Source organism: Copidosoma floridanum, unplaced genomic scaffold, assembly GCF_036245765.1.
Source record: "Copidosoma floridanum isolate Cflo_tuat_1 unplaced genomic scaffold, Cflo_Japanese_pri ptg000009l, whole genome shotgun sequence".
Taxonomy (NCBI): domain Eukaryota; kingdom Metazoa; phylum Arthropoda; class Insecta; order Hymenoptera; family Encyrtidae; genus Copidosoma; species Copidosoma floridanum.
This window is the reverse complement of record NW_028321886.1, coordinates 6,178,034-6,202,061: the sequence shown is the minus strand read 5'-3', so window position 1 is coordinate 6,202,061 and position 24,028 is coordinate 6,178,034. Positions and strand designations below refer to the sequence as shown.

The window sequence follows — 24,028 nt, the reverse complement described above, 5'->3', positions numbered from 1 at the left end:
TGTACAATATACACGTTCACGCGCACAAGTTTCGCCTGACACAAGTATCCCCACAGATGGTATGCAGCTTCATTCGGTCGCGCAACAACTGTATATACTATTACGCAGTTATACCGGGGTTTGGGTGCATCATTACGCGCAACACCCGATGAAAGGAGGTTTCGATCGCGAAATTCGACGCGTATAACATCCAAACCCTTACCCGAGGGAGAACGGAATACCGAGATATTCGATGATTTGTTTCTCGTATGTGTCTCATTGGTGGTGGGGCACCCGAGAGTGTCTCGGATAATTTTATGGTCGGCAAAGTGTGCGAGACATGTGTATAGGCACACGCATAGGTACACCTACATGCGTATACGTATCTCCAGCCGTCCTTGTGTGCCTCGAAGGTGCATCCCACGCATCGGGAATTTTTCCATTAATCAAGCTTGTTTCACTGCGTAGCGTTACACATTCTTTACATTTTTTTCCCTCTCTCTATTTTTTTTTTTTTTTTTTTTTTTTTTTTTCATGTTTTTGTTTTTATTTCCCCACCACCCCGACCACCTCTCCCGATGATAACCCGAAGTACCCCGTGTAGGCACACGCATTTCACGAACGACGTCCCGTGGGGAATGCACGGAATCAGCGTGTTCGGAAATTTCATTTACAGAAGGTACAAAAAACAAACGAGAGAGAGAGTCGCTGAACACACATTCGCGTCGAAAAAACCCCGCACAATTAGCCGTGGTAATTCGTTGAAAGCGCTCGTTCGTGTAATCCGACTGCACGAGGTCTGGGTACGGCCTGGGAGTATAGGTGGGAAGAACAGGTCATCGGTATTGCGCATCGATGTTTTCAGGCAACGTATGGGGGATGAACCACCAAAGTAACGTCGATCGTGTTGGCCGCTCATACCCGTCGCAAAACATATGGGGCAAGGCTCCTGACCCCTCGTGGGTGACCGGCAAAAGGGTATCCAGAGCATTGTGCGTGTAACATGCACGTAGCACAGGACTGAACCGCGCTTCTGCACTGTACGTATCATACATGGTACACGCACACGAGTCGGTATAATATAATATACCTCATTGCGAAGGATACCGTCATAGACTCTGGTTTCATTTTGCAGTCCGTGCTTGTTTCAAGCAATGCATGTACAATGTACGGAAATATATTGCACGTTTCGATTGCAAGTGCGAGCAATAGTTATATACTATTGTTTTACAACGTGTATTGAAAGAGAGTAGGTGATAACGTGCGAATAAACAAATTCGTCAAAGTATTGTCAAAGTGCTGCAGTGGTTAATGATGGATTGAAAAAGAAGGGTCGAGTACGAGGAGAATTTTTTTTTTTTTTTTTTTTCTTTTCCTGTACCAATGACATTATTGGACTACAATCCCATAGTACTTGACAATACGTTTTGATACGTAAAGCTTTGTCGGAAAAAAAAAAATAACAATTGGTTGTAATTTATATGTATGGTTCGTGCACGATGTAACAAGAACAAGTGGATTAATCGGTGATTTCTACAAGTGGAGGGTTTACATCAACAACAAACACCTCCACAAGCACCAATTATGCTCAGGATTTCAATTTTGAGTGTACCTTTTCGTGCATCAATGCGCAACAAAAATGTATCGCTTACAACGCAGGTGCACGAAAAGTACAATTTGCCACACAGAGTGACCAAAAAAATCGGTTGAGAAACAATTTCATTTCAGTAACATTTATTCTTTAATCGTTAATCAATCCACGAGAGCAGCCAGTTTAAAAAAGCCTTCTCTTTTCTAGCGAGGGAAAATTACGCGTTTTCATGTCAAAGTGCAAACTTGCCGTATCACTAGTGGCTACTTATATTTCGTATTGGCACGAGTACGATTTCCGTGGCGCTCAATATTCTGTCCAATAACCAAGTATATATCTATGTGTGTACAACGGCGTCACGGAAATCGTACTCTCTCCTTCGTAATTTGAGGCTCAAAGGGACATATACCGTTGAATCTTGTTTTTTTTTTATTTTTCGTTCACCCACACTTCGGAATTGATGGTGTGATTTTTTAGATTCTAATGAAAGTCGAATCGGCCGAGAGATGGCAAACTTTTTAATAAATTCAACGTCGCGACGTTCTTTTTTGCGTTTGCTCGCCTCTAATTACGGTAATGTCGAAACGCGTGTCATCAAAATTCCCTTTGATTTACCGAATAATTTTCCAACCGTGACAGCAAGCCATTCGCAAAGTACTCGAACAAGCACGAATGAATCTGCTGGGCAAACTTTTCCTTTGAACTTTTTCGCAAGTTTTTTCCTCTCTCCTCCGTACCCTTTGTTTTCCCGGCACAGTGATGACACTTTTCACCAACTCTGCCAAAGATAAATTATTAAGACGCCGTATCGTGAGAGGGAGAAACACAAAATTTGCTTTCCATCGAAGCAGTTGTCCGATAAAATGTGGGTTTACGTGTACAATTTCACGGAAAATTTTTAAATTTCATTTTTTCTAAAATCATACAACGAGTGAATTTTCTTTATTATTAAATTACTCGTAAACATGTGCTGTAGCAACACTAACGATCAATATGCTTTTTTAAGAAAACAAACATAATTTAAAAAAAAATCAAACAGAATGAGGCGGTACGCGAGAAAGTAGGTCAATTTGACTTCCTGTACGAAAATAAAACCGGAAAAACGTTAATCTCGTTAGCGCTAAATTAAAAAAAAAAAAATCCAAAAAAAGACTAATACGTCACTTATACCGTAATTTTTCGCATTTTCGAAATTCCACACCTAACCATGCATTGGTGCAGAAAAATAATTATCAAGTTTTTATAAATTATTACACCTCGACATCAGCTGCAAACTTACAATGACAGGCCATCAACTTGGACGCTATTCATCAAAAGTTGACGTGCTTTGAATTTTTTTTTTTTTATTTGTACCGATATGATAGCGTTTCGCAAAAAAAAAAAAAAAAAAAAAAAAACCTGTAAAATAATCCACATACATAAAGTACGAGGGCAACACTTCCAAGGTCTGGCTGTCTTGCACTCGAGTGCAAAGCATCGTGTATACTGAATGGACGACTGGTGTGCAAAGTACGCTCCAAGCCTCTTGAGAATCCAAGAGTTAATTAAGAAGTGCCAAGTTAAGTATTATCTCGTGACGAATAAGACCAGACAACTTTCCGTGCTAGCGTTTCAACTCATATTCTCTCGCCGGTGACTCCTTGGCCCCCATCCCCCTATATATTCCCGTCCATGTTCTCATTGCACTATTTCGTCTTATTTTTACTCTGACTCTCAAAAGACTCGCCGTTCCCTGTACACTCCACTTTTCTCATCCGAGGCAAACGCACGATCACTGCAAAGCTCTACACAAGCACTTTAATTTACGCGAAAGGTACGGAAAGTTCAAGGCTGGGCTCATTAATACATTCGGATACCACTTTTCAAATTGAATCATCATCAACTCTGACTCTCATATATACATAATCCGTTTGGAACCCGAAAGTAAGGTTTTTGTTCAACCAAGCCGATAAATCCCATCAAACTTTTAAATAAATTTGTTCCGATACATGTTTTGCTAGCCAAAAACATCTCAACTCGTTCTTGGTTGAGTATACAAAGAGGACGGGCTTGGACGGATTAATCAAGTGCAACGTTTTCATTTGATCATTCATTATTGATTTACTGTCATAATTTTACGAAATTCGGTACGAATGATTCGAATCGAAAAAAGAAAGAAAGAAAGAAAGAAAAATCATGACTCAGACGAAAATGACCGTAGCTGCGGCGGGCAGGGTGAAGTTGCGCTTCAGATCGACCATCGCCCCGAGCTTCAGTCCAGACTTGACGCTCACCGCGTAGAGGCTCATCGTGTCGGGCAGGTGCATCCAGCTGCGCAGGTCCAGGTGCAAGTCGACCCCCGCAAAGTTAACGATCAGCGCGATCGGCCTACGGTGGGCCAGCCGGCGCACAACCCCGAGCGCCCTGCCGTCGAGGCTGGCGCTCACTTCGACCTGGCCGGAGCTCAACTGAGGACTGATTTTCCGTAGCATGGACAGCCGGCGGAACAGTTTGTAGTGCGTCGTCGCGGGGGAGGAGGGCGAGCGCTGGGCGGCCAAGTTCAGGGTCTTGTAGTTCTCGTGGACCGGTAGCCAGGTCTTGGACGAGGTCGAGAACCCGGCGTTGGTAGTGGCGTCCCACTGGTACGGGGTGCGGGCGGGATCGCGCGACTTTATGTGGTAACGCTGGGGCCCGGCCCGGCAGCCGGCCGGATCGACGGTCTCCTTGTAGCTCATGGGCCGGTCGAGCATACCGATCTCGTCCCCGTTGTAGATGACCATGAGCCCCGGTAGCACGGCCACGAGCATCGACAGCTGATCCGACCGGTTCGAGTTGTAGCCGAGGCGCGAGCCTGCCCTGCTCGTGTCGTGGTTACCTACACACACGTGGCAATCGCGAAGATAAAAAAAAACAACAAACAACAATAAACAACAATAAACAATCAAATAAAGGTGCCAACGAACGCATAATTTATAATCACGGAGCTTGCAATCGGGCTTTACCCCAACATCATTTGCAGAGACAATATTTTTGTACAAAAAAGAGCTGAGTCAATACAAATAATTTACATCTCCGTAGCCTTTGTCCGTAAATTTATGATCTCGTAAGTAGATATTATGTAGTAGTATTTTTAACGATGGATCAACATGGTTGTTTCACCAAAAGCTTAGACTTGTCGTCTTGTTGATTTTTCCTGAAATATTTTTTGCTCTTTTTGTTGTTTCAATTAAATTAGGAGAACCAACTTAATAATCTAACGAAACGACCATCGGGCATTTCTTACGATCGATAGAGCTGTATATATATACTGTCGCGACAAAATAATATACGCTTCCCACAGCTCCCGTGCAGTAATTACAAAGTGATTGATGACGAGGGCGCGACGAGCTTGAGAATGTGCAGGGCGGCATCTGCTCGGCTCTACGTAACAGGACCCCCATCCTCGGTTATCCATGATCAATTATGAAACGAGAACCACCGCGTATGGGATGATGCAGTATTGGGTGTATGCAGGATAAAGAAAGCAATGAGCAATAAAGTGTACAATTACCAGTGACCCAATTGGCGGTGCGTCCTCGCGGCATGTTGTCCAGCCAGCCCCGTATCTCGCTGACGTAGTCGGCCGGCCGCGAGTCGTTGTTCAATTTGGTCGTGAACATAAAGTTGAAGGGGTCGACGCCGACGTCGTAGTAGCGCATCGAGGAGCCCTCGACGATGGCGTACTTGCCGGGCCCGTGTCTATCCATCAGCGCCCGCCAATCCGCCACGACGCCGTACGTCTCGTTCTGGTCCTTGGTGTACGGGTGCTCGAGGTACTCGTACTCGTCCGCGAGAACCCCGGGCCTAAATGAGCGCGGCTCGTCCCGCAGCCTCTCGTCCTCGAACAGGTGGATGATGGCGTCGATGCGGAACCCGTCGACCCCTCGCCCCAGCCAAAACTCCATCACGCGCTCCATCTCCCGCCTCAACAGTGGGCTCCGGTAATTCAAGTCCGGCTGACCCGGGACGAACTGGTGGTAGTAGTACTGCTTGCGCGCGTCGCTCCACGTCCACGCGGGACCCCCGAACACGGACAGCCAATTGCTGGGCGGGATTCGCTCGCCTTTCGGCCCGATCCTCCCGTCCCTCCACACGTAGTACTCGTCGTAGGGTTTTATGCGCTTGACGCTCTTCTGGAACCACTCGTGCCGATCGGAGCTGTGGTTGGGCACGAGGTCGAGCAGTAGCTTGAGCCCGAGCCGGTGGGCCTTGTCGACGAGCCGGTCAAAGTCGGCAAAGTCCCCGTAAATGGGGTCTATGTCGGTGAAGTTGGACACATCGTAGCCAAAGTCGACCTGAGGACTGGCGTAGATCGGCGACAGCCAAAGCCCCGTTGCCCCCAGTTCCTTTATGTGCTCGAGTTTGCTGGTTATGCCGTTAAGGTCGCCCACGCCGTCGGCGTTGCTGTCCTTGAAGCTACGGGGGTACACTTGGTAGATGATGGCGTGTTGCCACCAGTTATTGTCGGCCCCGTTGCTCGGCTGGGGAATCCCCGAGACCAGGACCAACAGCGCTACCAGCGCCAGTGGCTTGCCGTTACCTCGTGTCGCCATGACGTTGCGTCGCTGTACTGCCTTACCGATCGCGCGTGTATACCTACTTATATATTTATTATCAAAGTGCTGGCGTATCTCTTGGAAGAGATTGGTACTTCAAACTGCTTCGCTGACAAGATAACGAGCTACGATCGCGGAACTAGGTTTTTCTTTTTCTTTTTTTTTTTTTCTTTTCTTTTCTTTTCCATGCATCCGGGAGAGCTTGCAACGCAAACCACGTGAGGTGGGTATTTTTTATTTTTACCCAAGGAAAAGACGATCCATTACGTTTTGGTCAAAGTGTATAAATCGAAAGTGCGGCTCGAGTTGTTTGAACGTGGGAAAGGTTACATTGAAGGATGACAAAATTTACAAGTATTAATATATATATTTGCAGTTCATAAGAAATTTGATGTTCCAAGCCCAAAATTGAATCTTTAAAAAAATTATCTTTCCTTCAATTATAATTTTTAATCGTTCATCATTACGCTCCATGGGGTAAGAGAAACTAAATCCATGGTATCCATGATTTTTTTGGCTAGTATACTTATAAATTTTACCCACAAAACCTTATGCGTACAACTCGTGGATGTGGTCAAAGTTGTTTTATTAGTTTATACGTTTTACATGAGCTGTTGTTCTGATGGTCCAGGAATAAAAATTAAAAAAAAATAAAAAGTTCTTTAAATGTAAAACCATGATTGAGGTGAATAAAATCGACACTGTACGAGAATACTCTATTGTAGATCCAATTAATGTAGGAGTAAAGCTTTCAATGGATTTACATTTTACGATGGATAATGATTTAATGGACCCGATAAACGTGAAAATTAGCCGATAATGGTCTACCAGTTACTTAGGGTGGCCGAAAAAACAACGTACCTCGAGCCAATCGAATTAACAGTTTTTCTCTACCACAAAAAAAAAAAGTAAAAATATTACCTCGAGCTTAATTGGGCCAAAAAATGAATTCTCAAAGACGTAACGTTGATATATATGTCAGCCGAAAAAAATATCAAAACATTCCTCGGTATAAATCGAAAGGATCGAAATTCTCTTAAATGGCGATAAGCATTGCTTTATCATGTAAAAGTTGCATTTTTTTCTTTTTCTAACGTTAAGTTGAACTTGATTTTTATTACACGTTGGATTTCTTTCCATGACAGTACTGCAAACGCGTACAAGCATGTAGCCTCGGGCTCGACAAAGACGTGATTTATAAACTTTCCTCACACAGATAATATGATAACGTACGAATAAAAAAAAAAAAACAAAGCTTTTGATTCCAGAGTAGGTGTATACACTCCGCTCAACCTTGGCACGATAATTTTTGCTCCGATAAACACTCCTCGACTTATCGACCGGTTGTGACGCACTGGGGATTTTTATTTGGTTCGCAGAAGACAGTGTGAAAAAAAAAAAAAAAAAAAAATTGTAGCAAAGTAAAAAAAAAGGTGATGATTGGCTCATTTCCAGGTATACGCTTAAGGACCGCACGGATATGAGTGGGACTGTACGGGTGGGTGGCCGACGATATAATTATTCGCATTTATGCGGGTACGCGCTGAAGTAACAATCGGATCAAGGGTAATGTAGATGAATCAATTCTACTTCGATCCCGAAACCCCCGAAGAAACGAGGACAAGAAACCCCCGCGCGTCTCCCTTTTTGCCGATGATTCTATAGCGCGGGTCGGAGAGGGGATGCAGAAGTGGAGTCGAAGAGACGAAGAAGCACGGGGGTGTATAGGTGTACATCGACGATTGATCGAAAAGTTTCGGGTGTAGAAAGGCAGGGAACAGTTTGATCTCCGAGTTCCTATTCGTATGTGTGCGTATATACATATACACACCGGTATATCGAGAGAAAAAGAGAAACGAGGCGCAGAGAGAGAGGGTAAGGGGCAGTCGCGGGAGGCGCTTCCCACGGCGCGCATATAAATGACGCTGGGCGCGCGTGACGCGATTGCGAATGCCAAAAAGGCCATACGGGCCCCACGTGTTGGGTGGACGTTGAGTGCATTCATGTATATACCTATACGCGGGTGTAGCATATATATGTATACACCCGCAAGGGGAAGGTGTATATATATGTATATATAAGTACACGGGGAAACAAGTGTCCGGCCGGTTCGTGGATTCAGGACACGGCACTGGGTAATAGCCGCTCCGCGGCTTTAGCCAAGTTGCGCAGCCACTGAGCACCACACGACTTTTGTACACGTGTATAGAGTTGCTGCTTATACTTGCACCCCTCCCCCCCCAGCACGGAGTCTCATCGCCGTGTGGCTAATTTCGTACTGGGGCAATGTGGTAGTGGAGAAGAAAAGGGGGTTATTACCAATACACACCCACCCAAGTGCGGTACGCGTATATATATATAATGTGTATGTACTCTGTATATATGTGTATGCAAGGGTGAAATATTCCGAGTATATATAAGTACAGGTGTACATGTGTACAAAGATGAGCTGGGCTTAAGCTATATTGTTACGCCATACCTACCCCGTGTATAATATATACCGATACAGGGTCTGTGTGTGTGAGTCGTGTGTGCTCTATATGTTTAGCCGGTCCCCCTGTCAGTGCGGCCTGACGGTGTATATGGACGGGAGCTGGGTATACACGCTTGGCAGGGCTATTGAATTATTCAGCTCGAGCCCGTTGAGTTTCTTATCTGGCCGTATGGAGTGCATCTTCTTCATTGATCTATTATTTAGCCTGTCCAGCCACTGCCTGTGAGGACAAAAAAAAACAGTACAAGCAGTTTCTTTCCCCGTCACTTCTTCAGTCGTCGGAGCGGGTTACAACATCGGGGGAGGAGATAACGTCGGTTATGTCGGTTATGTCGGTTGATAATTGCAAAAGAAAGGAGTTGGCCCTTTTGTGTGTTTCGAAAGTCGAGTTCAATAGTCCACGTATACCTGTAACGTACCAGTGGCTCCAACATTATGCTCGTTGAAATTAAAGAGAATTGAATTCAAAAGGTGGGAAAGCCCTATAATGTATTATGTATGTAGGTATGGGGCAACGGTAGCACAGTGTGTGGCCGAGGCTGCGGTTTTTGTCCCTCGTGGGTCTGGAGGTTGGCACTTGGTTCGCACCTCTAGACAACTAATTTCTCATGCACGCATTTCTAAACATACGGTCCGTAAGTCACATAAAATAAAGGACTGTATTCATGTATTACGATACACGCGGACCATCAAGATGGGTTATTTTTTTCCCCTCCGATACACGTTACCATCCGTGTATCTGTTAACGACATGAATGAATATTAATTTAGAATTTTCAGTTAAAATTAACAACGATACATATACTTTGTTGGAAAAGTGTATTCATTTTCAGCCTCCCTACATAGCTATATGTATAATTGGAAGAGTGATTGTTCCAATTTTTAATCAAAGATAAATTTAATTACTTCTCACTGGTAATTAACGTGGTAATAAATTTTTAGTTTTATTTTATTTTTTTTCAACATTTTCATGCTTTGTTTCGAAATCCCACAACAGTTTACTTATATAATTTAACAATGAAAAAAATAAAACGAAATAATAATAATAAATGATGTTGACACCTACCCCCCCCCCAAAAAAAAAAAAAAAAATAAATAAATAAAAACTGATAAGAGCAATTTCGTGGTCCAAGGAGAAAGACAAAAATCGAAGTGCATCCGAAATCGTGCCCACGTTAGAATTCATAAGCTCGTACGTAAAGACGATATGACGACTTGCGAAACGAATGAGGGGAACGAAAGAGCACTGCTTGCAAGCTCCACGCCTGCAGCCAGGTAACTTCCCCTTTGAAGCTTTCTCGGCTATCATCGTAGTGGTACGGTACTCGACAGATAGTAGGTACGACCACGTATTATATATATATATATATATATATATATATATATATATATATCGCCAACTCGGTCTGCTCTGCGCGCGAAGAGCTTTGCGTGGGTATATGTATATATGCATACATATCTGTGGATGTATACATATTACCCGTAGGTAGCCAAGAAGCAAGTGAAGCTAGTCTTACTATGGGCTTTCGTTTCGCTCGATTTTCCCCCGCAGACGCGAGCCCCGAGCCGTGTCGCGAGCCCTCGTTGCGCGACCCCTTCTTTTTTTTTTTTTTTTTTTTTTTTTTCTTTTCCCCAGTTGGAAACGCTCTGCCCCTTCACGACCACCCACCCGTCGTACCACGCTCCGTCTTCTTTATCTTTTTCATTCCCGGCGACCCCTTGAAAATAGCCCTCATAATTTTAGCGAGCACAATTTTTTTTTTTTTTTTTTCTTTTTTTTTTCTTTCTTTCCTCCACCACCCACCCGACCAACTTATTCTTCGACGATAAAGGCCAAGCCAAAAGGTGGATGAAGGAGAGAAAGCCAGTCTCCCGAAGACAAAGAACTACGTCAGATTCGTCGAGCGGCACAGACGTCCTTACAATAACAATTATTCAAAGCCACTCTCTCTCTCGTATATATACGGCACGCGAATACCTGTACCTACTGCCGCTGCTTCTTTGCTCCTCATTCGGTGTTATACCTATACGTGTACGTCTACCCCTTGGGTGCCCAGACGGGAGAAAAGTCGGAAAGAAAAGAGTTTTTTTCCTCTCTCTCTCTCTCTCGAAATGGCAGTATCAAAAATAGAACGCTATACCTACCTTAGTTTCTCTCTCTCTCTCTCGCAATTTCGGTCCCCTCCTTTCTATATGTACATGTATACCGATTCCACCGGCGCCCTTTTCCCAAGAGCGATCCAACGTTATTACGTCGCCACGAAAGTTCCTTATTAGATTACCGAGTTCGGGGGAAAAAGAGAGAGAGAGAGAGAGAGAGAGAGAGGTGTGCAGCTGACTTGAATACTCAAGGCAAACACTCGCATTATCGAATTACCACCGGCAACGCCTCCACCGGTATAGTCACAGTAAGTACCCTCGGGGCTGGGGGAGGCTTCTCGCGAGGAATAAAAATTATCGAGCCTCCCCCAGCCCCCCGGAGCGCGAAGCACGACTTTCAAACTTTGTTTCGAATGTACTCTGTCCATCCTGTAGGTGTACATGTAGTCGTCGTTCGGTGTACCTTTGAAATGACACTGTAAATGTGTAGGTGCATGTATATATATACTCGTAGGAGCCATCTGTACCTAGGTATAACTCGACCAAGAAATATCAAGCCTGCGAGTGATGTACGTACACACATCAGGTATGTATTCAGGTATACGAGCAAAGCAGCTAATTGTCGTTGGGACGCGATCATGCAAAAATATACGGGAATCCTCCCGACAACTACAGTCCGCCCCGTGTGCGCTGTAAGTGGAGAGTATGAATGCACGAGCGCGTGCCTTGAATCTTCGCGAAAACTCGTTACCGGGGTTCCTCGGTCACCAAGCCCCGGTACGCAGCTGCGCTCAAAAGGCTCCGGTGTTGCGCGTGTCGGCCCGCATCGGAGCTCTCCATGCGACCGGACAACTGTCAAGAAGTGTATATATATATACATACCCCGGGGGTGTACACACGCGAGTTCTCGCGCTGAGAGTTCATTTGTTCGACCCCTCCTCTTCGTCTCCCCCGTTGGGCTGGTGGTAAATTTACTCTCCTCTCGGTCGAGAAGGTGAGCATTCATACGTGTACGTCGCTCCGAAATTTATTGCTCCGTGTCCCTCTATATACTGTGCCCGATTTTCCGAACAAAGAAGAAGTTCATTAAAAAAGGTTGATACTTTGTCACTTTGCTTGATGAAAAAAATAAAAACAAACAAACAAAAAAATTACCATTGAGCGCAAGGATGGTGTTGAAAATGAAGATAGTTCACAATCCATCATGGGCGTGTGTGTCAGGGAAATATAATTATGTGCAGCGTGTATATATAGCCTGCGCTCAATATAATATATGAGCAGCTCGAGTCGGTGCCGTTTCCGGGATTGAAAATAACGCGATGACCATTTATGATTCGATCCGTTGCCCGTAACGTCATATACCAAGAGTCGTTCTCGTTACTTCTGAACTGGATAACAAAAGTTAAAGAAAAGTTCGCGCTTTCCTGACAAACGTCATTACGATGCTTAATTCCCCTGATGCACCGATTTCGACCAACTCCAGTAATAATGGTAAAGCAACTTTTTTTATTCTGTTCTGCCCTTCCAATAGTCCAACAATCACCCGTGTACGACGTTTCGGCAGGTGAGTACTTAGGTCTCCGGGCGTATGAGTATTCATTCTCGCGCGCATTCTCGAGCTCGTTCATGCAAGCGAGACCATTTTTATTATTATTTTTTTTTTTTTTGTTCCGAAGCTAAAACCAACAGAGAAAGTTCAATTCTTTCATCAACGAGGGATTAAAAGGAAATCCAACTCTTCGGGGGCTTCGTGATTTATAAAGGTTCAGTTTAAGCCTCGCATTCGCTGCATTTACGCGCACGTTTATGTACACAAAAGCCACGTTCTTTCTTCTCGAATCGGGCAGTGCATCAGGATTACGGGGGGGGGGGCGTGCAAGAGTTATTTTGCAAAGACTGCCCCCCCCCCCTCAACATAGGCACAAAAAAAAGACCTTCGGTAATGGGTTACACGGAAAATATACAGCTGACCCCAGCGGGTGCAGTGTACTTGCTCGATTAATCGAGCGAAAATTCGGCAGATTTACAATGATCTAGGTTCTCAAGTGCTATATAGGAAGTTATAGTACCCTGCAACGAAAAAAAAGTAAATAAATTTAAAAAAAATATCCAGTAACCGACCGGATATTGGTCTCGCTTTTATTTTTTATTCAACATTATTATACAGGTGATCTAATAGCCGTGAAACTCTTTTCCAATACCAAGAAAGTATACGTCACGTATAGCTCTGTGCGACTATACCACCGCTGCAGTGTCGAAGAATAAAGATTATAAAGTTGGGCTAGTCTCGCAAGAGACTTTTTTCAACTTTGCCGAGTCCCCCCTCGTCTTGAACTTTTCATCGCTGAAAATTATTCACTGGACTCCAGCCCCTCCTCGACCACCAACTATATATACACAACTTTACCGTGCCCCTGTATGTACCTATTATTCGCCTGCATGACTCTTCTTTTATTTTCTTCTTCGCTTCTCTCTTGCTCCGGACAAGCTTTTCCATCCACTCTCGTCTTCCAACCCTTTTACATTTTTCTTTGTCCTTCTACTTACTTTCCCCATGTGTGATTTTCATTGCACTTTGTACTCGGCCAATCCGAGTTTGCCCGAAAAACAAGCTTAAACAAAGGAACCGTGTATTCAATCGTGCCACGTTAAACAGTTGTAAATTCATTATATAACAACACGTTGCAGGTAAATCTCTGAAATATGTCGACATTTTACAGTCCATGGTTTTTTTTTTTCCAAGTTTAAAATTAACCGAGATCATCAACTCGAAGAGCTATGAAAAGCGCTTTAAAAGGAGGTTCAATTTTAGCACTGGTAGTTGAATTTAAAATATTAATGCGGTCGAGAGGTACGATATTCAAGTTGAGATTGAAAACTCAGTGATTCAATCAGCGGCAATAAATGTCTCAAATTAAATTTTGCTTCAAGCGCTATGTGATACCCAAGTAGATATTGACGTAGGTACTTTATTCTGAACCGAGTTACAACCAAAAGCCCGTACAAAGATTTTTTTTTTTTTTTTTTTCCCCTTCAATGTCACAACTGTTGAAAACCAACGACTCAACACTTACAGGACACGGATTTTCAGTGAACCACGTGTATTTAAGTATATTAATCTCCCACACTCGTGATAATTTTTCCACAGACGACTGGGAAATTCGTAAGCTATTGCCACACGTACACAGTTAAATGCTATTAGCAAATGTGCAAAGCTGGGCAATGGTGCCGACGTAGCGAGGAAATGATACAAATAAATCACAAGACAATGGGGAAAGAAAGATCGAGACGTTAAGCTTCGGAGATTCGGAATTGCATAAACGTATAGAGCCCAGAGCGCGCGGAATCGCGTCCCCCCATACCACATGGATTTAAGTGAAAAGCCGAGTCTGCAGATCCCGCTAATTCTCCCATAAATTGCCCCTACACGCACACATATGTATTATACACATCTGTTAGCAGGGCCAGTGTGCAGCGGCAGCTCCGCCGGGCCATCAGGATGTCCCAAGCCCTGCCGAGATAATGCAACGCAAGCGGGCCGACGCGCTCGTGCTCGCGCTGCAGCTCGTGCTGGTGTGCAACGCCGCGAGCCGCCCGGACTCCCAGTGCCCGCCTCCGGACGCCCTGCTCGGCTGTTCCTGCTACAACTTTGCCGACGGGCTGTTCCTCGAGTGCGCCGGCCCCAGCGAGGACTCCCTCAGAACGGCCCTGGCCCGCGTCGTCGCCCACGCCAAGTCCCACGGTAAGTCACGCGTTCGTTTCATACATGCGATACACGACGTAACGTTTATTTCGGGTTTATTTCGTTTCGATTAAAATATACACAATTGACGAGGAGTCACTATACAACGAGAATTTTGGAACTCCTGACGTCACCCAAAGATGAATATACATTATATTTCAATGGCTACCCCTTTTGAAATCCTTGAAATAACTTTGGTGCATTTCCTCTGATGGGGCCCTTTTCGATATTATCCCTTGTGTAATGGCATTACCGATATCATCTATATGGAAAAAGAAATTTCGCGGCATCGGATACGTCACGCGGTGCTTCATTTATAGTGTAGGTACATATATATATGCAGTAGGAAATATCTTATACTCTGCGCAGAATGGACGTTATTCGTGAATTGTGCTACTATTTTATTATACAAAAAAAATGTATGATAACGCGCGTTTTAACGGTTGGTTGTCGGGGTCGCAGAGACGCTCGTGCAGTCGGTGAGGGTGCACGAGCTCGACGACGGACTGGAGGAGCTCCGAGGGAGCGTCTTCCCCGCGGGCCTGCTCGTGCGCCAACTACAAGTGTCGCACTCGTCGCTGCGCGAGGTCTCCGAGACGGCGTTCCGCAGCCTGCGGTCCAGCCTCGAGTCGTTGGCCCTGGTGTCGGGCCGCCTGGCCCAGGTGCCGCAACGCGCCCTCGCCGAACTCGATGGTCTCGCCGCCCTGGACCTCGAGGCTAACCTCGTGCAGGAGCTCGCCTCGTACTGCTTCTACGGGCTTAAGCTGGTCAAGCTCAGTCTCAAGGCCAACCGGATAGCCAAGGTCTCCGAGTACGCCTTCGCGGGCCTCGAGCCTTACCTGGCCGAGCTCGACCTCGCCGAGAACAGGCTCAAGCACTTTCCCATGCCGGCACTCCGGAAACTCGAGAACCTCGACTCGCTTCGGCTGGCTTGGAATTTTGTGAGTATACGTGTATTTTTAATTATTTTTATCCTCGGTACTGTCAACATTCTTTCTTTATTTCAATTTCACTAGTTGAAACTGGTTGGGAAGTCGCCCAAGAACAGTATAGTTCTCACTGTGATTGGATGCTTCATTTTTTTTCTTTTATCTCATTATGCTCGTCAAATTGTTATAGATATACCTGAATAATATTTCACGGGCACAATATTTTAATAAAAGTATTTTTTCGTGTACGACACGTTTGGTTGCATATTTTGCAAAAGTATACCGTAAAAATTTATATGGGGTTTTTAAAAAGTATGTATTTTTTTTTTTCCATAACAATTGAAAATCATTTTTGACGAAATTGAGCAACAAATAGCCCCTGATTGATCTCGTAGATGCGTATAAATGTATGAGAAATTTAATGTAAAACAAATCGGGAAAAAAAAGATCTCAACGCTACCGGGTGACGGCTACTCCCGACTCGAGGGCCTCACGAGCATCGACCTCGGCGGAAACGAATTTTCAACTCTGTCGCTCAACTGCTTCCGCTGTTGCCCGCGACTTCGCAGTCTCTCCCTCCATTACAACGGCCTCGAAAACGTCGACCGGGACGCGTTCATCGGCCTGGCAGAGCTCGAGTCCCTCGATCTTAGTCACAACAAGATCGTCTTCCTGGACGGCAAAACTTTCCGGGCCAACCAGCGACTGCGCAACGTCGAGCTCAGCCACAACCACCTACACCACGTAAATCAATCATTACTATTATCAATATTATCAAAGAATTGTTTCAATTTCATTGGAGTGGGAGGGGGGTGGGTTATTATTTAAAATGGTGCCATACCTCCAAGTCGTAAGGTGGAGGGATGAAAATAACAGCACTTGGTGACGTTTGTTTGGTCAAAGGTGGGGGCGGTCTTTGCGGGCCTGCCGGAACTACGCGAGCTCCAACTGGCCGAGAACAACGTCCTCGAGGTACCCACCGAGGCGTTCGCGGGCAGCACGAGGCTCCTGATACTGCACCTGCAGCAGGTATACACGCAAATCGCAAGCAACACTCACGTGCTACAATCACAATCCAAGAGTACGTATATACCAACGACTCACACCCCCTGCCCCTCCAGAACGCCATTCGGAGGATAGACGCGCGCGGATTGGCGGGTCTCCGGGAGCTCGAGCAGCTCCACCTGACCCTCAACTACATCGAGCGCCTTCCACCGGAACTGTTCGAGCACTGCTGCGCTAACTTGACGACCCTGGCCCTCGACAACAACCGCATCCGCGACCTCGAGCCCGGGACTTTTGCGCGTCTCGGCCGGTTGCGGGAGCTCCGGCTCCAGGACAATCGTCTGGCCGAGGTGTCGCGTGGGGTGTTCGCGCCCCTGCCCGGCCTCCAGGAGCTCCACCTGCAGGACAACGCCATCACGGACGTCCAAACGGGGGCTCTGCGCTCGCTTCGCGGCCTCGAGCACATAAACCTCCAGGGCAACCAGCTGGCCGTGCTGGGCGACGTCTTCCGGCAGGAGCAGGACAACCACCAACAACAGCTCGGGAGCTTGTTGTCCTTGCAGCTCGACGGCAATGGGCTCGGGGTGCTGCACAACGACTCCCTCCGGGGTCAGGCCTCGCTCAAGGTCATGTGGCTCGGGCACAACAAGCTGACGCGGCTACAGGCGCCGCTTTTCCGGGACCTGCTGCAGGTCCGTTTCTTCCTTTCTACCCCGTTTCATTCACTTTTTTTTTGCTCATCATCGGTCACTTGCTATTACTGTACCATTTTAATATCCCTGTTTACATAAATAAGAAATGATATTTTTCGACTTTATCCTAAAAACCATGGCTCGGCTGAGGGTTAAATTCTTCTTTTTCTTTATTTTTGATTTTTTATCCCCAATCGGACGAGGCGTGAGAATAAGGCCCACTTTACACTTTGGTTGACATTTCGCCAAAAACTTGTGTACTCGGGAAAAATTGTTATTTTTGGGGGTGGGGTTGCAGGTCGAGCGGCTGTACCTGACCAACAACTCGATCTCGCGGATCGAGGACGCGGCGTTCCGGCCCATGCAGGCCCTGAAGTTCCTCGAGTTGAGCCAGAACCGGCTCACCGAGATCGGCGTGGCCACGTTCGCCGAGTTGAGGGAACTCGAGGAGCTCCACCTGCGCGACAACGGACTGCGGCGCATCGCTGCTTACGCCCTTACGGCTCTCAAGCGGCTGCGCGTCCTAGATTTGGGCGACAACTCGCTGGGCGTGCTGCACGACACGATGTTCCAGGAGGGCCTGCCCATACGCTCGCTCAGCTTGCGCAACTGCTCGCTCGGGACGATCGAGCGCGGGGCCTTCAGGGGCCTCAACAATCTCTACGAGCTCGGCCTCGAGGTGACTATCAGGGTGACAAATTTCCTTTTTTTTTTTTTCTTTTTTTTTTTTTTTTAACTATGCGCTTTGTTTCATTTGAGATAAAATTATCACGGGCATTCGATTGATGCAGCTTTTGAAAAATACTTTGTTGGGCAATTTACGAAAAATGATGAATAAAACAAGAAAAAAGGAAAAAATGTAGACTCGTGAATAAACAAGTGATTCAACGGGCGGGTAAATCGTGCGAAAACAATGACGTTTGCGCGTAGCACAGTTGCGCGATATCTAAATGTATGTATGTATGTGTTGTGTATAAGTTCAATCAACTTCCTGCGTTCCAACTGGAGAGGCTCGACATCCCGGGTCTGCGCATCCTCCGCGTCTCGCACAACAACCTGAGCCTGGTAACGGCGCAAACGTTGGCCGGGCTGCCCTCGCTGCTGCAACTCGAGGCCGAGTCGGCCCAATTGTCGCGGCTGCCCGAGACGTTTTTGCACCGGTGCAAGAGCTTGTCGCGTTTACTGCTCGGCTCAAACTTGTTGCGCGACCTCCCGGCGCAGCTGTTGCTCGGACTGGAGGCCCTTCGCGAGTTGAAGCTGGAGGCCAACCGCTTCCAGGAGACCCCCTACGAGGCCCTCGCCGGAGCCAAAAACTTGGAGGTCCTTTCGCTGGCGCGCAACGCCATCCGACACCTCGACGCCTCCCGGATACGGGGCCTGCGCCAACTACGAGAGTTGGACCTCGGCCACAACCTGTGAGTCATGCCTTTATTATTTCTGTTTTTTTTTTTTTTTTTTCTTTCCGCGTTTGCTGGTCGAGTATAAACAATATTATTACTAGTTCCCACTGCTCGTCCAGGCTAAACCTTTTTACCATCGGCAACAACCGTGGCAGCCATATACTGCATACTTATAATAGTCACATAAAACATCTGATGTACTCTGATGCAAAATGGTGAAAAAAAAAAAAAAAAAAAAAAAAAAGAAAAACCCACTCGAGGCTAAGATTGACAATCGAGTAGGTCTTTTTCAAGCAACTAATATCAAGTAAGTAATCCGACGAGTGTTTCCACCGCAGGGTCGAGTCGATGTCGGGCTTTGCCCTCGCCAACCTGTCGCGGCTCTTCTCCGTCGATCTGAGCCACAACGAGCTCCACTCCCTTCCGGCCAACTTTTTCACCAACTCGCCGCAGCTCAGGCGCGTCGATCTTTCCGGCAACAAGTTCCACCAGCTGCCCGCGGCCGCGCTCTCCGGGCGCAACCTCCCCGGCCTCGCTTGGCTCAACATGACGGTTTGTCATTACTCTCGTTCCTCCGTGCATTCATTGGTGCGAGCGACTTTTTCCCTTCTCGGCCTCAGACTCTCTGAAATGTTTTTTTTTTTTTTTTTTCCATTGACTATGCAACCCTCGTATATAATGTGTGCACCAATGAATAACTTTGCATCCGTGGAACATCGAGTAAACGACGAAAATCTTTGATTGTAGGCCAACCCGATAACACGCGTTTACGGTGATAAGCCGGTTAGCTTGCCGGTTCTCCAGGAGATCCACCTGGAGCAGGTGAACCTGAGCATCCTCACGAGCCAGGAGTTCGAGGCGTTCCCCGGCCTGCAGAACCTCTACCTCGGGCGCAACGGCATATCCCGAGTCTCCCCTGGGGCCTTCCGTAGCTTGCCCAACCTCCTGACCCTCCACCTCGGCGGCAACGGCCTGGACATGCTGCCCCAGGAGCGGCTACGGGGCCTCGAGCACCTCCGCATCCTCAACTTGACCCGCAACCGGCTAAAGGAGCTCGAGGAGTTCCCGGAGGACCTCAAGGCCCTCCAGATGCTCGACCTGTCCTTCAACCAGATCGGGGCCGTTGGCAAGCTCACCTTCAAGAACCTCGTCAATTTGGTCGAGCTCCACCTATACGGCAATTGGATATCGACCGTGTCCGGTGAGGCGTTCCGGCCACTCAAGAAGCTACGGCTCCTCGACCTCAGCAGGAACTACCTCGAGAACCTGCCCCTCAACGCCTTCCGGCCCCTCGAGACGCAGATTCGGAGTTTGCGCGCCGAAGGTGACTTATACCTAGTTTATAATATATATATATGTGTGTACTTAGGTGCTTTGGATTATTAGTTATATAACAATATTGATTATTGTTGTTTTCCAATCGTATGGAGGCAATGAGATTTATAATTATTAACGTATTACCTGCGTGAAGCAAAATTTATTCTCCTTCTCGATCGATTTATCACAACTATTGAATGAATGATGTATACAATGTTTTTTGCGCGTCAACTCATAATAGACTTTGCGTGGTTTAATCGTGCATAAATAGAAACAAAGGGTTTTCTGGCTTGGCAAAGCCGCGTGTTGATTTTCAATTAAAATCCAATGACGAAACTGAAACTGACACCACGTGAAATTGGCGTGCCCAGAGAATCCCCTGAACTGCGGCTGCGAGTCCCAGGAGTTGTGGCAGTGGCTGCGGGATCACCAAAAATTGATAGGCCCCGGTCCGAGGCGAGGCCAAACCCAGGGCAACACCGAGGCCAGTGCCCTGAGGTGCGAGCAACCCCCCGAGCTCCGAGGCCTCGTATTCCTCGACCTCGAGCCTAGCGCCTTCTGCACTGCTCCTCTGATAGCCAAACTCGTTGTCCAGGACGTCCAGCCCTTCTCCGTCCTCGTCTCCTGGCAGAGCCGCAACCACTCGGGCCTCCACGGCTACCAGGTCGCCTTCTACGCCCTCGACGCGCCGCAAGAGGTGAGCCCTGTCCTATACTCACGCCGACCCCGTGCCCATGCACGCCCCAACAACGACGGTAAGGGGCACGTGTGGCGTTTCAGGTGCACAGTCACGTGCTCGAGCCGAGCTCGCGTTCCGTGCGGCTGGGCAGGCTCCAGCCGAACACGCGCTACCGGCTGTGCGTTTTGGGCCTGGACGGCCGGGAGGGCAAGCAACACCGGGACGCCGAGTCAAGGTGCACCGACGTCATCACCCTCGCGTTGCCGGACGCCGTGGCCAGTAGCGACGGCTCCTCCCTTCAAGGTGGCGATCGCGGCCAGTTGCAGGAAAGCACCTCCGCCAACAGTGTACTCACGCGCCGGCTCGGCCTCATAGTCGGCTGCTGCATGGGCTTTGTCGTCTTTCTCCTCCTCGTCTCCGTATTGGGCTACCTCAAGGTGAGACAACAACCAATATTTATCCTTTGACTCGAATGATCCCTCATTGAGTTTACGGGACCCCCTCCCTCCCTCCCTCATTCGAGAGGTACGTTGCGTCATTCTCACTGGAGAGAAAACATTGTCCATTCAATTAATTCGAGTAGAAAATAATAATATTAACACAGGTTAACATATTTATCACTACGCGCAATTATAATACTAGTCATCCCGTCCAAAATAAACATTTGTTGACTCTATACACTCTGGAGTTATACTCAAACGTGACCCATCAAAATTTGCAACTTTGAGAATGAAACACTTGATCAAATGTTTTACAAACATGAACATATTAATTGTTAATATATAGTTTCGCTTGATCGTGCGATGTTGTTAAACCCAAGTGCTCGGGGACAAGGTAAATTTGAAGCCTCCATTGCCAGAGTGTATTACAGTGACGTTGATTAAAACGTAGATGTAATCACATCACTGAGTTTGGAGAGACGCGGAGGGAGTTGACGAAAGCAACCTCGGCTTTTGGCGTTGCAACTAACTGTGCACCGTCGCGCGCGAATGTATTTATATAACTGTATTGTTGATTCACCTGGTCTTTTGTCCCCGAACGAAAATAACCATATGTACATAATGTACATGATCACCTTGTCCCGCGATGATACCCTCCACCATGACAACCGTGTCCGACTGCAAACAGGTGAAGAAGCAGCGCGAGGCAGCCAAGAGGGATCAACAGGCCATGCCGACCGAGTACATATCGTACCGGCACTTTAGCATACAGAGCGGCGAGGCGGGCCACAAGCAACACCATCACCAGCAACAGCTCCAAGCCGCGCCGAGTCTCGATAGCCAGACCCAACAGCACCAACCGCCAAGCTTCATCACGAGCAGCTGTCCCGGTGCTACGCCCAGCTTATAACACACGAGCTACGTGTAAGGGAGCACTGCACATACGCACAACATCGCACTCACTCCGTTGCGGCTCGATTTTGCGTCGGAGCCTGGCCATCCTCAAATACCCCATGCGTATATACATACGGTGTGTTTTTATATTGTCCACGTGACATTTAGTTTTATTGTCCGTAACACCTTCACTGCCTATCACTATACACCATTGTTTTACAAACGTTTGTGCATACCTATACATATACATACACATTGACTCAAGTACGCCTTGCCGTTGACTCGTACTACTTGCCTGATGAGATTAGAGGGTGACAAAAACAATAAGCATCAGATGAACCGGGCCAAAAGTAAAAAACAAAAAAAAAAAAAACAACAACGGGCGCAAACTCGCTTCGCGTGACTTTATACGACTGATTGATCGCTCCCTTGCATCGTAGCTCTACATAATTTGAATTTGAAACGGAGATGTATAGATTTTTAATATGTCGCCGCCGTCGTGTACATATTCATACACGACAACCGGAAACGAAACAACAGTGCCACAATAAGCATGTTTATATATATATAATTATATAATGTAAGTACGTGTACCTTATTTTGTGTGCCTCTGTGTGTATGTGCGTGTGTGTGTGTGTGTGTGTGACCATGTGAACGAGTGCCCGCGAGTGACAGACTTGGAATTTTACAAACGCGTTCAACGCCAAGTAATCAAGTATACCTATACACTCGCGTATCACAATTATGTACATAATATGAATATGTAGCCAAACGTGAAGTCTTTATAAATATATATTATGCGTATGTACACTTATTGCGAATCGTATAAATAAAAAAAAGTATAAGCAATGAAACACAGTATTAAGCATCGAGAGATGAAGATAACCAGAAACGATGACCAAAGGACCACCACGATTTAGAGGGGGATGTTCTAAAGTCTTGGTAATTTTACACGCACCAAAACGTTGTTGTGCAAGTATATACATATTATATGTACGTGGGGTAAGTACTTACACGTAAACTTATCAGGCATTGTTCGTCAAGCGATGCCCGTCCATACACACACACATATATATATATACAGATGCGCCGACAAACAGCAAAGGGGCGGGTTGGCAACGCTAAAGGGCCAAATAGGGCTAATCCCATTGGCTGCGTGGGCCACAGTACATATGCATAATAGATTGAAACGAACGAATGCGTGTGCGAGCGTGTACGTATTTAGAACTGGGTGAATTAGCGTTCTGTGTTTATATTGTGTTACCCTATAGCAATGGCTACGATTAACCCTGTGAGACTGTATTTCCCTTATCTGCTCTCTTCGTCTGTACTTCCCTTTTTCGCGCAGAGGCGGGAGGTATACATGCGTATATGTGGCAAGTAACCAAACTAGCGTCTCGGGCAGTATATATATATATAGACGGGGGCAATTCGTTCGCCGAAAAGGCGGGGCCGCAAGCTGCGTCGTTAGCCCGAAATTCCGGCGTGAGGAATCTTTGTGCGACGGAAAAAAAAAAAAAAAAAAAAAAAAAAAAAAAAAAAAAGTGGGGTGGAGTGACTCTGCTTGCTAAACGAGCAAAGTTTCGTTATCGCTATCGTTCTATTCAAGATTCCCGCAACAACGGGGCCTCCCTCGCTTTTCTCTCCTCGTTTTCGTTCTCCTGCTCCTCCCACGCCATATAGCCCGGCCATAACTAGCAAATTCCCTTTTAACTTCTTCTTTCCACTCTCTCGCTCGGTTCTTTCGACTCCTTTTTCATGCACATCCTAACGATCTTCCTCTGATGCACTTTTTTTTTCTCCGCCCCCCCCTCACTCTTTTTTCAGCCTCACCGAGCAAACTAAAACTCGCCGGTACGGGGCGAAACTTGGCGAGCTCATTCAGCTCGGACTTTTTAAAAACTTTACGACGCGCGTCAGCTTGACTTGCTCATTCTCTCTTCAAACGAGACGTCCATCTCGGGTCTTTCTTTGCCGCGTGCGCTACAGCACGTGACTCTTACCTTGAAAGTATTGCTCTGCCTACAATGTATCGATTCACTATTCGTATGTACATTGTAATATCTGCAACGAGGATCGTAAGAATCCCTTGCGTCACTTTATCACAAGCGTTTTTGTTACCGTTTTCAACTACAACATCGATATGGTTGCCGACGCTCTCGGGCGTGTTCGGGAACTCGCGCCGGTCATCAC

General features: G+C 46.7%; 2 protein-coding genes across 2 annotated transcripts; one reads left to right on the top strand and one right to left on the bottom strand.

Annotated features, from left to right (window-relative positions):
- Positions 1–3,644: 3,644 nt before the first annotated feature.
- Hbg2 (alpha-glucosidase) lies at positions 3,645–6,184 on the bottom strand. Its single transcript, XM_014348295.3, has 2 exons — positions 5,100–6,184; positions 3,645–4,424 (listed from the first exon to the last, which is right to left on the bottom strand). Exons 1-2 carry the CDS (start codon positions 6,139–6,141, stop codon positions 3,751–3,753), a joined length of 1,716 nt encoding a protein of 571 aa, XP_014203781.2. The 5' UTR covers positions 6,142–6,184; the 3' UTR covers positions 3,645–3,750.
- Positions 6,185–14,259: 8,075 nt separating this feature from the next.
- Positions 14,260–22,074, top strand: LOC106635938 (uncharacterized). The gene is made up of 12 exons (XM_089589755.1): positions 14,260–14,479; positions 14,942–15,420; positions 15,856–16,152; positions 16,312–16,437; positions 16,530–17,105; positions 17,404–17,784; positions 18,084–18,520; positions 18,844–19,057; positions 19,253–19,829; positions 20,194–20,519; positions 20,603–20,938; positions 21,630–22,074. Exons 1-12 carry the CDS (start codon positions 14,260–14,262, stop codon positions 21,849–21,851), a joined length of 4,191 nt encoding a protein of 1,396 aa, XP_089445881.1. The 3' UTR covers positions 21,852–22,074.
- The last annotated feature ends 1,954 nt before the right edge of the window (positions 22,075–24,028 follow it).

Bases quoted from the DNA above. Each gene is read 5' to 3' on its own strand.
- Hbg2 (XM_014348295.3), bottom strand. From the start codon at position 6,141: ATGGCGACACGAGGTAACGGCAAGCCACTGGCGCTGGTAGCGCTGTTG. The intron at 4,425-5,099 runs GTAATTGTACAC...ACGTGTGTGTAG, and splicing joins CACCGCCAATTGGGTCACTG to GTAACCACGACACGAGCAGG.
- LOC106635938 (XM_089589755.1), top strand. From the start codon at position 14,260: ATGCAACGCAAGCGGGCCGACGCGCTCGTGCTCGCGCTGCAGCTCGTG. The intron at 17,106-17,403 runs GTCCGTTTCTTC...GTGGGGTTGCAG, and splicing joins TTTTCCGGGACCTGCTGCAG to GTCGAGCGGCTGTACCTGAC. The intron at 19,058-19,252 runs GTTTGTCATTAC...CTTTGATTGTAG, and splicing joins TCGCTTGGCTCAACATGACG to GCCAACCCGATAACACGCGT.